The sequence below is a fragment of the Ceratina calcarata genome, unplaced genomic scaffold (assembly GCF_001652005.2).
Source record: "Ceratina calcarata isolate Rehan_Ccalc_2016 unplaced genomic scaffold, ASM165200v1 scaffold369.2, whole genome shotgun sequence".
In the NCBI taxonomy this organism is placed as follows: Eukaryota; Metazoa; Arthropoda; class Insecta; order Hymenoptera; family Apidae; genus Ceratina; species Ceratina calcarata.
The window spans coordinates 294,470-311,770 of record NW_017160008.1 but is presented as its reverse complement, the minus strand read 5'-3'; the positions used below and the strand labels follow the sequence as shown (position 1 = coordinate 311,770).

Below are 17,301 nucleotides of genomic sequence, written 5' to 3'. Positions count from 1 at the left end.
GTACTTGCCGTGAGCTGATAAATCTAGTAAAATTATAAAGAAGACGGCAATGTAAATATATTAAAAAAGTAGATGAATCATAGTACATATAATAAGGCTATTAATTTTATTTTGTATCTTTTGTATTTTCCTTATAAAATAATCAAGTCGGTAACATATTATTGATAGGTAAAACGTGTTGAACTCATGAAGCGCTTCAGACAAATCATACTATGTAGCGCTTATCGATTAATTTACCATAAAAATAATTGTTTCTTGTCAAATACATTTACTACGGTTTGTTATCAAAGACTTATTGTTATTTAATATACTTCCTTCTATAATTTATTTGAATATTGCGTAGGCGAGGATTAATAATTATAATTAATCACTGTGTCAAAAATAATTAAAACGATCATAAAATCGATATCTACGTAGAAATTGGGCAACGCGCGGGAAAATCTATCGTAATCACGGTATATAAAAGTGAGTAAGCGTCACGGGGAGGAGGGGCATGGAGAGGGATCGAGAGAGAAAAAGAGAAAGAGGGAAGGGCACGGGGGAGGGAACCGGTGGAAGCTGGCTGAATATTTTTACCCAAGCCTGTTAACTACACTCTGTTATTTTATCTCACATACGCAGTTTTTCCACCACTACCACGGCGTCGCGCAGGAATATAAGTTTTAAGGCGTGTTTTGATAGCGTCAGGGTGTGTCAGCTGGGGCTTCCTACCTAATGGATCACTTCTTCGTTTATTCGTTCATACTTTTTGAAGTATATGACCCCATGATACCGCGAACATCCCCGATAATTTTAGTCGTATCCCAATTATTCGTGGACCTCGAAGACGCCGAGAGGATTTTCCAACGCGCGTTCAACTCGCTCGTTATGCGAATTAAAAACCGTTAAACAGATAGAGACGAGGTCGTCTATAATTAAAGGCAAGGTCTGTCACGTTCACCTACGCGCGCCTTCAAATCGCGTTACACATTATAAAATGATTGCAACGGGTTCTAAACTGCTCCGACGACAAAGTGACGGCAATTAAAACTTTATCGCCTAAAAGGTGTGAAAAGGGGAGGATAAAAGTGGCCCATCACGTGCGCATATTTACGTAAAACAATATTTTCGTTGGCTCTAAGAAGGTGGTGACAGAGAGCACTGCCTTCTCTCTCATTCTTTTTCCTTACCAACGTACTGCTGTACAGTCTACGTGAAGACACCATCAATCATCGACTTCCTATGCCAGGTCCGACGTACCATCGCGCAGTCGAGAAAAATGTAATAATAGATCTAAAAAAGTTGCACCAAGTCGAATATTTACAACATTATTCGTATTCCAAAACATGTTTCCGAGAAGTAATATCATTGGTACCAGAGCATTACGTAAAGAAAATAAAATGCACATTAAACTCACTATGTACAGTCCAGATTAAAAAAATATAAAGAAAACGAAAACAATTTTGTTATATTATTAAAATTGTAATTATTATTCAAGCTGGTATCACAGAAATTGAAGTGTCTCAATTGCACTTAAATCTAAAAAATCTAAATATATCATATTAGTATGCAAAAACTGTAGGTTCAGTGTTAATATATTTTGCTACGTGATAAGGTAACAACTCGGAAAACACGGTAGGGACGAGCGAAATAGGATAAAGAGATTACGTAATATACTCAAAGAAGAGACGACAAAATCGATTGGTTTGTTAAATAACAGAGCGTGTTGTGTTAGGTTTGCTATAATAACCAAACAATGCCACGGTTTTGTGGCCGGTGTAGAACTCGGTTCATTCAGCTTCTCTTTCGCACCGTTACCTTCTGTTCATTCATAAGTCTCTTACGCGGGGATACATTAAGGAATTAAATATTCTTCGCGCGCGTATGTTAATCGTGTATAAATACATTTCCTGTTTTACTCGACGTCCTCTCTTCACAGTTTCATCGGAACGAAAACAATTTCTGATGAAACACGTAGTCGCCAATGATTCTACTTTCCGATTAGCGTACCCGTATGAATGTATTTAATCACAGTCGATCGAACTTCCAGAAATCCATCTCGCGTATAGTAGCGCGCGTAAAGGGAGAGCCGCAAGAACGGGCGTTGTTATTACAGATGCCACTCGTCCAGGATCCCGGGGTATATTTCAAGCACAAAGAAGCCTCCTTCCAATCCGGAAGAGTGACGCCTAATTTTCGGCATCGGGAGTTTACAGTTTTCAGAAAAATTACAGATTCCGAAAAGGTTACCACACGAGCTACGCAAGTCCGGTGTAGCTAAACTCGTCGATTCTAAAAACTATATTTCTTCTACTTTCACGAAATTTACTATCTGTATCAGACAGTTTCTACTAGATAGGAAATAGTGAACAAAGGAAATGCAATTTCGAGAGAACGATTTTGAATAGTCTACTTAAAGACGTTTTACTATATAAATAAAATGGAGTTGAGAAGAGAGAAAGAAAGAGAGATTGGAAGTGATACAAGCAAAACATGCAATTAAGTATACGTATATCAAATATTATATCTTATGTAGAGAATTATTGTGTATTGAATGTTTATAAGTATATTATAAACGTATTATCATGAAATGTACCATTCCTTTCAAAGCCGAAAAGCATGAAATAAACGATTACTATTATTAGTGAGTAAAGTAAGTGGAAGATAGGAACGGGGTGAGAGGCGAAGGAAAATCGACGAAATAAGGAGACACGGAGGGGGGAAATTCGTACTGAAATAACATAGGATGACTGTGGCATTGTCAACCCCGGGGTAGTTGCGCGCGCCCTCGCGTTTCTCTTCCCAGTTTCACCCTCTACGAACCCCTTGGAATCGCGTCTTTCGTTCTCCTACCGGAACCGTCCTATCCTAGCTCCGGTTTAGGTACCAGAATGTAGGTGCTGCTAGGATAGAATAGACAGGGCTGCCAGGAGGGATGAAACAACACCTCGTTCCCACCGGCTTCATCCCTCTTTCATCGTTTGCGGCCGCCTTTTTCTCCCTCTACCTACCACCCCTCTGACGGCCTCTCTTTTGGCAGCACCCTATTCCCGTTCGCTCTGTCCGCGGTTCCCTAAACGCGGCCAATAAAAACAACACCACGAGACCGAACGCAGGAGGATATCGAGGATACGGTGAATTATAAAAATAACAGTGCGAAACGATCGAACAATCGGCTGATTCAGTCTGTCTCGCTTCTGTCTGCGGCTTCGTGAAAAATTCTGCCCCATTCACAAGGACTGTGACAACTGTCCGTCGCCGTTCTACGGTTGTTTGTCTTCTTATTGTGCGCGGACGGGCGAAAATTACTGGAAAGGACCATTATTGTACGAATAAATAATAGAGAAACGTCTGAATGTCCACGATTTTTTCGAGATTCTTTCGGAAAATGATTTTCACAAATGTTCCCGAAATTCCAATAAGGATGCGAGATAGAATCGTCGGATGGAACCGAAATAGAAGTGAACTTTCGTGCTCCTTTCCTTCTTTCGTTCCGGCCGATGCTTCCCGTCTTTCCACTGGCATTCCATGGATTTTCTTGCGGGTTTTCGCGGCTCGATTTTCTTGTTCCCGTCCCGGATTCTTCCTTCTTCTACCGGTTTCCTCCGTCGTGCACGCGAGTCCACGGCACGGACGCCTACTCGCGCCTCGGCGAAGTCAAAGAGAGATAAAATCTATAAATATGTGGGAGGCGCACGCGACCCATTCCAGTGTTTGTTCAACCAGGAATAACCTCCCGTTTCTTCATCGTACGCCGAACCCCGAGAAGAGGCTGGTTTTGTGGCTTGACGCAAGCCTAATCCAGGGTGATGCTTCGTTAACCACCTCCGCTGAACGACTGTCTAACATTTTCATTTTCAAGCTCATCCGCGCTAGTCTCTCTCGGCGATACAATAACTCCCTTCTCCTACCTCGTCGTGAAAGAACCGGCAGGAGATCGTGAATTTAATACACATTAGTTTACTGGAAACAAAACTTCGTACTAAGATCAATCAAACCAGTTAGACGGAATTTATAAAGAAATATATTGGGTTGACAAGTTTGCTTTTTATAACGAAAGCTGAAATTACTTTTCTGCCAATTTAATAATACTAAAAGAAATAATGGCATCATGAAAATGTTAAATATTGACCAAGTTTGGGAAATGATTACTCAGCAAGAAATTCAATCATGGGGCGATAGGTTTTCTTTTAAATTAAAGCTTGAAAATCAAAAATGCTATCCACCGATTTTTATACACATATGAATCATTCCTACGACAGGCAACCCTTAAATCGTCTTTCGATCTCGGGCAGTTTTCGACACTTTGATGATCCAATAATTGTTTTGGCTACTGCAGATAAGTTCAATAATGATTGTTCTGCTATTAAATATCATAATTTAATTGTTTCGTCGATCATTAATTACTTTTCTTTGATATATCTAACATATTTCTTGAAGCGTCACCCCTAATCATCTGCCGGTGGAATTCAGACGATTTGTCGGCGCGAGTTCCACGGGACGTTCGTTCCGGCGGTAGCAAAAGTTAGTTAGCCCTACGCGAACCGCGGCAGCAGACGGGAATTAGTTAGCGGTAAACACGCCTCATCAATCTTCCTCGAACACGTTCTCTTCATCATCGCGGCATGGCACCGGTGTAACGACGATCTAAAATACCCGCGACACATGTCGTCATTAAACCGGCGCCTGACTAAGAACTACATAATTTTCTGGCCGAACCGCTGATTCACAGTACCTCGCGAATTTTCAAGACAAGATTTATCGACGATTAAAACGTTTTGACGACGTAACGTTGAAAGAAAGATACATGGTTAAATAAGTCGATGATCGTTGATGATCTGACGGCAGGTCAGCGCAGGTGCCGCAATTAACAGAAAATCTTTTGATGGCCGAGAAGTGACGTAAAGCGAGACGGAGACCAGAAGCAAGAAAGGTCGGCCATTCTCGACACCTGGCAACAGCCAATGGTGGGATAAAGCAGACAGGAGAGAGCTTTTGGTCCTCGAACGCCACACCCTTCATTGTGACCACATATCGACCGAGTCTCTCACGGCTTGGGGCTGCGTTCCCCGTACTAATTGTAAGTACTTCACGTAGTACGTATATACCTACTTGTACGCGCATGTGTGCGGCTGCAACGCTGAAACGCTCCCAGCTCTGCGCGAGCGCGCACAGACTTGGACCTGGTCTCGGTCTCGTGCCACTCAGGGAATGATGGACGGATTTTTGGACTTACGTCTCATTGGAAATAAATTGAAACACGTAATTTCTGTGATAAGTCTTTTTATTAAATAGTAATTTTTGTACATATTGGAAACTGAGATTTATTGAGTTAATAGAAGAGATTAACAATTGGTCGAAAGAGAAATTATTTTTAAACAGTAAAAAATATACTTGATGACCAATTTAGGATGATTAAGATTCGCTGGAGCAATAAGTTGTCAGTGATAGTTTAAGAAGCATTGGCCGTGAGCAATAGACGAGCATTCCGTGCGGTCAGGTTGAGGGCAATAACCATCCACTTTAGTCTCAGTATGGCTGCTATATCGCGCGAGAATGCGGAGCTACCCTAAGCAACCCTCGAACAATATTTTGATATCCCCCGGCCCAGGACTTTTCTCCTCTTCCAATCCGCCACATATCAACGGCAGGAAATTATTTTTCACACTCCCGTATCCTTTGCTCCCTACCAAAACCGTAATGCTATCTCCTTGGAAAAGGAACCCTTGCCTATAAAAAAACACGTTCACTTATTACGTGGCTAATTACACAGTCCAAAGGAAAAAGTTTTTGTTCATTTTCTGCAATATCCACCACATAATTCAAACAAATTCGAAAGAATTATTGTATCATGTATCGTTCCCAAAAAATAGTTTTTGTAAAAATTGTATGATTTTAAGGAAAAATGAGATATTACATGTTTCTGTATCAGAAATGTCTGTAGAATCCAACAATGTATAGCAAATTCCTGTTGGATAAAGGGATCTTCACATAAATTCAAAAACAGTACGTATAAAATATTCACCATAGCTCATTTTCAAACTTTAACAATTATTTACAGATAGTAAAAGAAAAGGTACGACAACAAAAAGTGGTGCTGATTCAAAAATGATCTTTCTCGTGTTTTTATAGTTTTTCTGTAATACCTGTCATCCATAATTGTATATTTTTACAAAAACTGCTAGTTTTCAGAAACGGTACGTGACAGAGCATTTTGGTTCCCGGATTCGTTTTTGACATGAGAAACTATAAAAATTCCGTAGTGGATATTGCAAATTGTACAATGTTATTGACAGTCCAGGCTTGGATTATTAAATTCTTACAATCGTTTACAAACTTCCTTCAATTAGGTACTCGGTAGGATATTAATTTAAACGCTTCTGGCTGAGAATTTATTTAGCGGTCGAGCAACGTGTCGACCGGTTCTACTGAAACAGTGAATCAGCCCGAGCCCAGGACTATCTTGCACGGAAGCTGGCGTAACACAGTGTGCATGCATACCTACCTGTAGACAAACGTGGACGTAGCGGGCATGGCAGGTCCAGCCTAAATGTTATTTCATGGGACAGAGATTGCTTCTTCAGGTAACACGCCACCGCCGGCCTAGACGTTGGACCTGCTCGGGAGAGGAGTTCGTCAAATATGTATGCGGATAAACACGGCCAACGTTGACAGAAATAATATCCGCGGGTGAAGGCGATTGCACCTGCCGGCCTCGAGTAGAAAAAGAATCCAACCCCGGCTTGAACCGATCGACCACTTTCGATGGTTTCTTTGCAACCCGATTCGTCGACGCCGATACTTCTGCTCCTATCCCTACGTTCAACGATTTTTGGTTACACTTTTGGTTACACATTAGTCATGTCACAACGAGAACGGACATATTTCTCAATATCTTCAAAGATTTAAATTGGGTTCAGCGAAGGTTGTACCGATAAAAGTTTCGTCAGATCAAATTCGGTTTCTATTCGTCGGAGATTACGGATAAACCAGAATTGTCAGTGATCCTTGGGATCATATTGACGAGGAATAACTGCAATAAACTCGCCTCTATTCTGTCGAATTACACGCACCGATTCGAGCCCGCCGAAACCCAATGATCTGTTTCCACAACAGCGTCATCGGACTGCGTGGGATCACAAAAGGAATCAAATTCGTGTCGCGTTCACCGCGTCGAATCGAGAAAATCCGGCCGAGGAATTTCTGTTCCCGAGCAAGTGCAGAATTCCGGCACGTCAATACCAACAGGTAATCTTTTAACAACAGGTAATATAATAAATGTTCCAATTTCTGTTCACGTCACAAGTTTTACTGATTGCCGTATTTCTAAGACAAATAAGAATTAGTTTAGGTGATAGTTCCGGGAAAATAAAGTAAAAAGCAGGTTCAACACTGAAAACGATAGAAAAAATAAGCCAGTGAGTGAAAATTAGGATATTCACAATAATACTTTCCATTACAGAAAATGGCATTTAATTTACTTATCTTTTACTAACGCATCAATTAAATGATTTTGAACTTTTACGTTTCGAGATAATTAAATGGATATTAAATTAAACGAGTTCTCAATTGAATTAGACAGATAAGTGACATGCGAAATTAAATCGAGTGAAACGAGTGCACAATTCGACACAGGTGTTTCAATATTGGATCCAGCGGATGAAGACACGAGTCCTATTGTGAGTAACGATGAAATGACCGAGAAATCGTGAGCTGACGTTCGAACATAATGGCACAGGATCCAGGATCGAGGATTTCGATCCTTTTCAATGGATCGCATGCATTCCATCGGACCACCGGCAACAGACCATGCACTTACTCGCTGATTCAACATTCTCTACGCATTGTCACGCACCTAAAAGGATACAATTCGGATTGAATTTCTATCACGGTGGTCCATCAATTTCCACTTTATTCCCGTTCTATCGAAACGTGAAATATCTTGCGTTTTGTACCGATCTGTCCGCGATACGAGAATTGCGAGGAGTTCACTCGTATCGGCGACGTAATAATAATAACAATAACGGCGGCGGGCGTCGGTAACGATTTTAATAAATTTGGCGCTGGCTAAGCTGCAACAACAGCGGCTGGGTATGAATTAAGAGAGGACCCCGGAGAACACCGCTTGGGTAAACATCTCGAATTAGGCACCGGGATATTCTTTTCCGTCCATCCGCGTACACCGGGGAAGCTTTACGACTTCGGTATGTTTCGTGGCCGACGTTTTCACTTGATTTGTATATGAGCGGTTAGCACCGTGGCAATGTTGCGGTACGAGATATATATTTTACAGTCGAGGGATATCCTCCAGGATTAGCCTGGCGAGTCCTTAATCCGTCTAACGTGACTGCTCTGATCGATTGATACCATTTCTTTCCACGAGCACACGCGATGATAAAATCTAATCTGAAGGAGTTGGAACTTCGTTTCCTTAATGTCATAAGCTGTCTAGAATATTAGGTATGCAAGGTTGGGAAATATGAAGAAAACAATTTAATGGTTGACGACTGACGTGACATTCGAATGCAAGCTGCGTCTTGTCTGGTGCGAAAAGGAAGCGAGGCACTTTCGAGCTTAGACGGCCTACGTGTACGCGACAGGACGCACACGCGTCGCGTGAATCTCGACGTCCCGTGAATGAAATATCTTCAATGCGCCTCGTCGAGTAAAAATGAAAACTGTAAGATCGTCGAAAAATTGAGGGAACTGAAATTTCTCTATTATGAATGAGAAACAAGTATTATTGTGGATAATAAGTTAAGAATATGGAATGATAAAAATATAAAGGTTGCTCTATTCTAGGATGATATAAAATGGTACGCAGAAAACGGTGGAATAATAAAGTGTTCAAATAGCAGAATGTTCGAGTGCTTTAATAATAATTGAAGTTTGGATAAGAGAGTTCTCGCGTATTTTCAAACGTGCGCGCGATGGAGCCGTGACATTTTTACTATTAATAATTTTCCAAGACATGTTTGTCTAACAAAAATGAAACGCGAACAATAATCTTCGAACAGCTTTCAGTTTGGATTTCTCCTGTATTATTTCATTCGAGAAATGCGAAAATCCAGGTATGAAGCTTCAAAGAGTTTCAAATTATACCAGAGTGGTTTGCTATGTAACAATTTATATTCAAATTACTTTTGTAAGAAGTTCGGTACGGAATGAACTTTTAATACCTCCAACGGGATCTTTATTCACGCCGTAAATGACTGATATCCAGCATCGACGATAATTTCCTATTTGATTTTTATAGATTTCTAGGAAACATGCATTCGTTCATAGAATCGCGAATCGTATCGTTTGACGATTGTTCAAAAATAATCTTGGAAACGTTGAAACGCCGAATTCGACGATCCTATAAAACGAATTCTGTGTCGCAAGGCTCGAATAATCGTCGACGCGAATCCGTCAGCAGAGGCACTGCGACTCGACGCAGATAATGGCGTCGAGCTGAAAATGCGACGGATGGAAACGATGCCTGTTGTTATTTTATGGGGGCGGAATACTGGGGCCGGGCAGACCGAGAGGGAGGAGGGGGCCTCTAGTTAAACCGATTTGCACATCGGATGCACTCTCGATTCCTCGAACAGCGGACAATTTCACAGGGCTCTATTTACGCTGCTGCCTCCACCGAGGCATCGCCTCTCTGCCAGCCGACCAACCTACCCCAACTCGTTTACGTGTTTTCCTCTTTCCCGTAAATACGCCCACGCTGATCTGCTTTTCCACGGCTCGATCCAATTTTTTTGTTTGCTCTCGATAAAAGAAAAATTGCCAGTCGGTTTATTCAACTCACCCAAGTTTTCATATCTTCAAACCCGAGCTTGAATTTATTTATCACAGAGCATTATGTTGATTAATGAAAAAAATGTTGCCTACTTAAGAAAATGGATACCCGACATTTTTTTACAAACTTCTCATGAAGAAAAACTTAAACGTCGCATAGAACCGAGTGGCGAAGCTACCTGAAAACGCGAGTAAGCACATAGGTATCCGAGACACATATGTACATATGTAACCGTGTACACGAGACAACCGCAACCCTCCGCGGTGCACAAAAGATTTAGAGAAGTTGCGGCTGAACAAACACCGCCGGCATAAGCGCACGTTCCTCCCCTTCGGCTTTTCCTGGACGAGCCACCCGTAAATGCCTGCGCCTCCTCTCTACGCGTCTCCTCACCCTTCCCCTGATAACGTTTTCCTTAACAGCACCACCTTTCTGTCCATACCGCGTTCACCTCAGTTGCAGCTATTTCGCCAGAAATCGATGTCGCGGTACTAAGAATATTAGGCTTCAATCTCGTTTAACGCTGTGTGACCTGCAATTGACCTGGCCCTCCGTTTGCACTGTATTTCACAATGCATTTCTATGTTTCAAATTATTTTTTGTGTAGTATGCCTTTTTTAAAAGAAGCCTTATATGTATGTATGTTTCTACTAATCAGTATTTGTATGACTTTTTTTACTCAGCACGTATTCACCGTGTAAAAGGAGAGTCAGGTATACAATTTTCTAATCTCCCATTTTTTATTATTAGAAAATCTTGAGTATTAGTGAGATAATTTTGATAATTTAAAAGTGGCAAAATATTTGGTTGACACAGAGACAGTGTGTGCTATTTGTTATCGAACGATTGAGAGCCTATCAGAATCTAATGCAGCCACGATCAGCAGGAATTTGGCAGAGATATCTGATAGAGGGAGAAAGTCGGAGCCATCGAACGACGAAAGTCGTCGGCTCGTCACCTCGTCAGGAGAGCGTTTAGCTTCCGTTTCGTTTGGTCGGAACACAGATCGGCTGTCTAAAAGACACGAAGCAACAGCCAAGACAAACCTTAAATGCTTGCTAACCAAACAGTCGGAATTAGCCGCGTTACCCGCCCACGAGGAAACCGGTGCTTTCGCCGTTTATTCCTCTCTATGGCTATTATCTTCCACGGTCCCGTACTACGATTAGGTTGTTCCGCGTGGCCCGGTCGTACACTTTTCTGGAACTCCATACGCGTTCAACCGGTAAGCTTCCCTTCGGCTTACGAATTTTACTTCCCTCACGTACGGAGTTATAATTTCTATATTTTAATGTGCAACACTTTTATACTAACGATTGTGAGCCATTGTGTGTAGAGGACCGTTTGCTCGTTACATAAAGATTACTACTCAATTATATCGAATCGTTTCTCATTCGTCGGGCGGATAGGGGAGATAGAAACATTAGACGACGAGCGTGGAGGAGGAAACGACCTGGCTCGGGACAGTCTGGCAGTAGATTTATTTCCTTAAGGCAGACAATGAGGAAGGAAATGCGGCTGATACGTTTTCAAGAAAAATAAACGTCTCGCGGTGGTAGCTGAGGCAGGAGGACGCATAAGGGGACGAAGTTGGACTTTCTCGTTGAACTTGCTTTTCTATCCGTGGGTATCGGTCGTATTGTGTTTTTAAGCTTTAGTCAAAATAATATAATGGGTTGCCCGGAAAGTTTGATTTTCGATAGGCGCCATTAGGACATCTGATTCTTATCAATTAGTAAATATTTTTCTACAGTTTTTTAACATAAAAATCTATACATTTCGAACGAGACACAAGACTGTTTTATTATATTATTCGATTTTAATGATACGAGATTATAAAGTTCGCAATTTCTCAAAGGTAGCTTGCCAATTTTTTCGGCGAGCAGAATGAAGCGGAATCGACGGTTTTCCCGTTAAAACGAGAGAAACCTGCCCGGCGCCGATAGGATTGAATCCCGGGCTGGTACGAGGGTGCGAAGTTGAAAAGGGCCCAGGCGGAATTCAGGCGGACAATGCGTACCGGGTGGCAATTTCACGCGACACGTCTCACCATCAGCATATCAATGGGCCAGCGGGATTATCTGGATGTGCAGTGATATTCTGCGGTTGGCTCCCGCAGATAGGGTTGCGCAGTTTCGCCTGCGAGCACCTACTACACGTACCCGCCGCTCCTCTTGCCCGCAGATTTACTCGACAGTATCGTTCGACGATTTATGCGGAACCAGCGGAAGGTTCGGTTCATTATTTTCTCGTTACGTCGCCGTCAACTGTGAAAGGGATTGCGTTTAGGACCATCATTGCTCTTAACACTAAACCTGCCATGCACCAGTCAAATAACCGTTTCTAAATTCTTTTATAAGAAATGAAACGAAATTTGTTCGGTCATATTAAAAGATTAAAGTTGTAATTATAGTTTAAGCTACTTTCAAATTGAAGTACCAAGGCCAACACTAAATTGCACTCAAACTAAAAAAATTAGTGTACGAAAGCTTTAGGTAGATTTAAGGTATCGAAGGTATCTTGTTCTTAACCAGTTAACTGTGTCGATCATTTTGCAAAGTGCGTCCCAGTGTGTGTCGAATCAATCTCTTTGATCACATCTTGAATTTTGTTTTTTAACTGATATTCTCGAACAGATTGGCTGGGAATGAATATTAAAAAGAAATTTTCAGAAATACCGTTTCTATAAAGTCTTGGGATATCTTGAACTTGATTCGGATGGCAAAAATAATTATAATTGTTCTTTGTGATATTAACAAGTGAGCCTAAAGCTGATTGGTTAGCGTCAAAGGATGTTATATTTCTCAAGTTGAATGTCATTGATATCCATATAAGCAATTTTAGAAATACCGTTTTTATAAAAGAAATTGGAAGCTCCTGCAAAGACCGAACTTACATCTTTCATTTACTGCCAGCAAAATTCAGGAGAGATAAAAGTCAGAATACGATTGACCTTGTTTTCTAATTCACATTCTCAAATACATTGAATAGGAATGAATATTAAAAGGAAATTTTTAGAAAGATCGTTTCTATAAAATGAAGTAGAGGATTTAGTACGAAATCAATTCAAGGACCGAGCTTACGTCTTTCAATCACTGATTGAGTCACGATGGCAACGAAGTCCAAGAGAGATAAAAATCCCGTTCCGGATATCGCCGGGAAGTGGTAATGCTAACCAGATTAGCTTTTTCTGTTGGCGGATTTGAGAAACAGCAGACACCATCGGTGCACCGCGACGTGTTTGTTATCTTTATGCGCGGATCGCGTCGGGCGTCATATTCTCTTGCAGGAAAACCGCGCGGAAACGGGTGCAGCGTAAACCCGGACGAGTTACAAGCCTGTGGAAGATACGATGCAGAATTGCAGTAAAGACAAACACGTGGAACCCTGCAGAACCGACGCCAGACTCCGAGGAACAGGTACCGCGAACCAGAATTTCTTTCCTTCCTCGAGGAACTAGGGATGAATTTAGATCACTCGAGTTCTCGTTAGACAGAAATCGATTCTCATTAAAATGGAACGTTTGTATACACGGTGTTCGGCTATTGGTGGGACTAATTTCGAATTACAGAAATAAGACAAAAATTAGGAAGAAATAAATCCGAGGCTCAATTCTTTTAATTATAAGCGACTAGAAATTACTTATCCTTGCTGGTCCAGCTACAACGTGCATTTATAATTCTAAATTCTAATATACCTACGAATGGTTCCGTTGTATTTCGGAGATTATTGCTGGTCAGAGGATTGTCGCAGATAGTGGCACCCAAAGTGCAACGTGTCCAACGTAATGGTAGTCATTATGAATAGACTGCAGATTTTATATATTTATAACAAAATTGGGTATGTAGAAAAAATGTATAATAGACAAAAGTGCACGAAGTATCAACAGCAAAATACAGCATGATATTTAAACGATTAATGAATCCTTATACAAAATATTTCTTAAATTGATGCACTATGTTTTATGTTGTATAAAAATCCGCAGCCTAGCTGAAGTATACAAGCATTTAATTGGTCCGTTAGATGTATGCTTTGAGAATAAGTGCCAACAGGGGTAATGTTTAATTGCTTATAACTAAAAATTTGGCTTCGAATGCAGTATTTTTATTCTTGAGTTTTCCCTTATTTAGGCTTCTAGAATTAACGCTTAAAACTTTTGCGAAAAGAACAGCGTGTAGAATTGAATAGAAATCTCTAAAAAGAATCTACGTTACGTAAATGTCCCAATTTCTGTTCATATGACGATTTCTACTCACTGGTTGCATGTACAATTATAAAAAAAACAAAGGAAATTAGTAGAAATTGTGATATGAACAGAAATCGGGATACTTACTATGAGACGATGTAACATAAACCTTTATCCGAGGTTTTCATTCAATTATTCTATAACTCCGGAACAAAGTTATTTCGAGTAATGAGGCAATCTGCGAGAACTCCACGCTACACGTCGGACTAATAACGGACGCCATTAAGGTTCCCATTTCCCTTGGAATGGCAGACTAATCGAAGCTGTACAGAGGCGGAAACGCGGTTCCTTCCTATTTTTATCGCGCGAAGAAGCTCCGCGTGAAAGAAACGAGTCCGCGTATCATCCGATCGGATTAACCCGGGGAAGTCTCTCCTCGGGGCCTCCGTATGCTTCTCGTCTGCCCCTAGTGTTTACACAACGATGAAATTTAATTCCCGGGACCGCCGAACTCAGGAACTCGTGTAAACCAATACTCGCGGACCGAGTGGCCGCCGTCTCCGAGCGCAGAAACCCGAAGAAAAACCCGTGAGTGAAAATCGGTTGGGAGGCTCGAACCTCGTGACGGCCGCATCGAATTCGAAGCGACACTGACTGACGGAATAGGACCTCCTCTAATAGACTCTTAATTAACTCGATGAGAATTCTAATCGATCGGTCCATAGCTTTGTTTTCTGAGCAAATGCCTGCCGGAGCTTCTGTTATTTTCTCTGCTCGTCACGCTGTAACTGTCGCCTTTGAACACTGTACATCTCTTAATGAAGAGCACAAGTTGTGGAACGAAATATTTGTTACTAGCGTCGACCTCGTTGCGACTTCGCCTGCGCCAATTAGAAGTGTGTAGAATTCGAAATGTACAGAGTAGAAATATTTCATGAACAAACACCAAGTCATGGAACTTCAAACATATCGAGGATTTTGTAAATATAAATTTTACCACTTCTCACTTTCTTAGTGGATGATTCGAGTAAAATTCTCAAACTGATTTTTAGATAGTCGTATGAGTAATTTTCAAACGTATAACTCATCAAATTTAAAAACTATATGAAGAAACGTATTTCAATCCAGTAGACTGAATTTTGAAGGATCCACGAATTGATTCTTAACCCTTTTAGTGCCGAGCAAAAGTATCGTACGATTTGTTAAGGTTTGGGAAAATTAATGAAAGTTAATTTATAGCTAAAAACCAAACTAAGAATGATATTTTCAAAGTTCAAAGAGCAACATATTACGAAATAAAGAAAGAATAAGGTAATGCCAATTGTACTTCAATATTTGTTGAAAATCATACGAATAACATATACCTTATAACACTCCGGAATACGTAAGAAAGTGATTGTCCACGTTTTAAACACTTTAAGACACAAACAAACGCTTTCTCTTTATATAATATTTAGTAAGATAAATGAATATTCATTCCTGTATTTAAATAAGCCGACTGTTTTTTGACTGATTCATATTATTGCGGCTCTAAACTTTGGATTTGGAGGGTATCGTAAAATAAATACAAAGAATATTCTGTCCGTTAAAAACGAGCTCTTAATTCCCACTATACATATGTATATCGACGTTTCAAGGGACGTTAAACGAAGGGACGCGTAACATATTTTTTCTCGTTACTCGCGCTTAGACTGCGTCACAAACAAAACGTACCTTCTTCTGGCGTGGCCGTGACGCAACGCGGCGAGGCCACGAAATTCCCGGTTTATTGTTTCTGCCGAGCAAAAAGGAGGCACCGCGGCAGTCAGCCCGATCGCATAGGATAGGTCATGGCGGTGGTTTATTTGTAAAGACTTGAAAATTTCTTAAACATCTCGCGAGAGCCACTCGTCGGCGAGTCAACGAGAACGAGGATAGAAATTATTGTCGTTTTTATTGTGGCTACAACACTGGGCTTCTTGCTCGTTACATTTGATGGTATCAATGAGACCTCGCCTAAATTAGAACTTTGACTAGATGTTCACGCTTTATTTACGGATCTTTTCTCGGTAGACACGGTACGTTCGTTCGAAGAACGAATCGATATCTTCGTACTTTATTTTAAAAATGAATCAATCGATACAGTCTGTTGCGTTTTCCGGCAGGTTCGTGTCGATTCTTGATAAATGGCGTTGGGACTGGTCTGAGCACGATCGTAGATCTGACAATGAGCATATAATGATATTCACTTGGATAGTTCACACGAAAGATGAAGAAAGATTAGGAAACAAAATGGTACTTATATGTATAATTCAAGAAATCAATAAATGTATATAAAAATTTATCTGCCTTGAAATTTTCTATAAAAATTAGCAATTTTCTGGACTTTATTATTAATATTTATACAGGCTACTTCCTTCTCTTTATACGAGTAAGCACGTAATACTTGAATAATTTTGTACTAATATCTCTGTGAAAATTGATATGTGGTAAAAACCGCGTCTTATCAAATGGATTAAACGCTGGAGGAACGATGGCTGTGGCGAATTTAGATAGAACGCAAGCAAAAGACAATTAAACTTTGGCCGAAAGTTCGAAAGCGTACCGCGTGAGCCCCGAGGCGTGCGACGGACAGAAAGGGACCGAATCGAAACACCTACACCACCGCAAACCTCGTTTCATTTAAATGAAAATTAGATACCCTATCGTCGATTTTTCCTCTCAGAGAACATTTTTTGTTACACAGTATACTTATGTTGCATGAGTCATTTACGAACTATAACATAGAGAAATGTTCCAATTAGGAACTTGTGAATCGTTTCTGATGAAAAATTTCTTATTAATTAATTTTTGAGATGATATAGGATGAGAACTTTCGTTCGAAAAATATTTTTATTTTTCCGAGATTTTTCCAAGGGGTACCCCTTCAATTTCTTCGAAATTTTCGTTTTTTGCCAATATCTCTTAAACCGTTGGAGATACAGCAAAATTGCATAGAACCTTTCTTGTAGAGGACGACGAGATCTACAATTTCCATATAAAAATGTTTCGCTAGCATTAATATTTCAAGAGTTATGGACGAAAAACTAAAAAACAGTTTTTTGCAAATAACTCGAAAAGCATTGACGCTAGCTAAAAGTTTTTACATGGAAATTGTAGATCTCGTCGTCCTCTACAAGAAAGGTTCTATACAATTTTTCCGTAGGTCCAACGGTTTAGAAGTTATTGAGGAAAAACGAAATTTTTTTTCAAAAGTTCGCCGTTTTGACGCTGGAATGGTCGGATTTTGTCAACATCAATAAAATGCCGAATAATCATATGTAACTCATTAAATATCAAAATTAGAAGAGAAGTGCACTATTTATAA

At 40.5% G+C, this 17,301-nt stretch overlaps 1 protein-coding gene across 2 annotated transcripts in view; it reads right to left on the bottom strand.

Moving 5' to 3' along the window:
- Positions 1 to 5,382: 5,382 nt before the first annotated feature.
- Positions 5,383 to 17,301, bottom strand: part of LOC113464437 (uncharacterized) — a 14,988-nt gene continuing 3,069 nt past the window's right edge. The window contains exons 2-3 of one of the 2 annotated variants that reach the window (XM_026814216.1): positions 6,481 to 6,595; positions 5,383 to 5,709 (exon numbers count right to left, since the gene is read on the bottom strand). In XM_026814216.1, coding sequence (XP_026670017.1) covers positions 5,544 to 5,709; positions 6,481 to 6,595 — 281 coding nt within the window. In that variant the 3' untranslated portion in view covers positions 5,383 to 5,543. Of the gene's footprint in view, positions 5,710 to 6,480; positions 6,783 to 17,301 lie in introns of those variants that run through there. The other variant, XM_026814217.1, reaches the window with a different exon arrangement.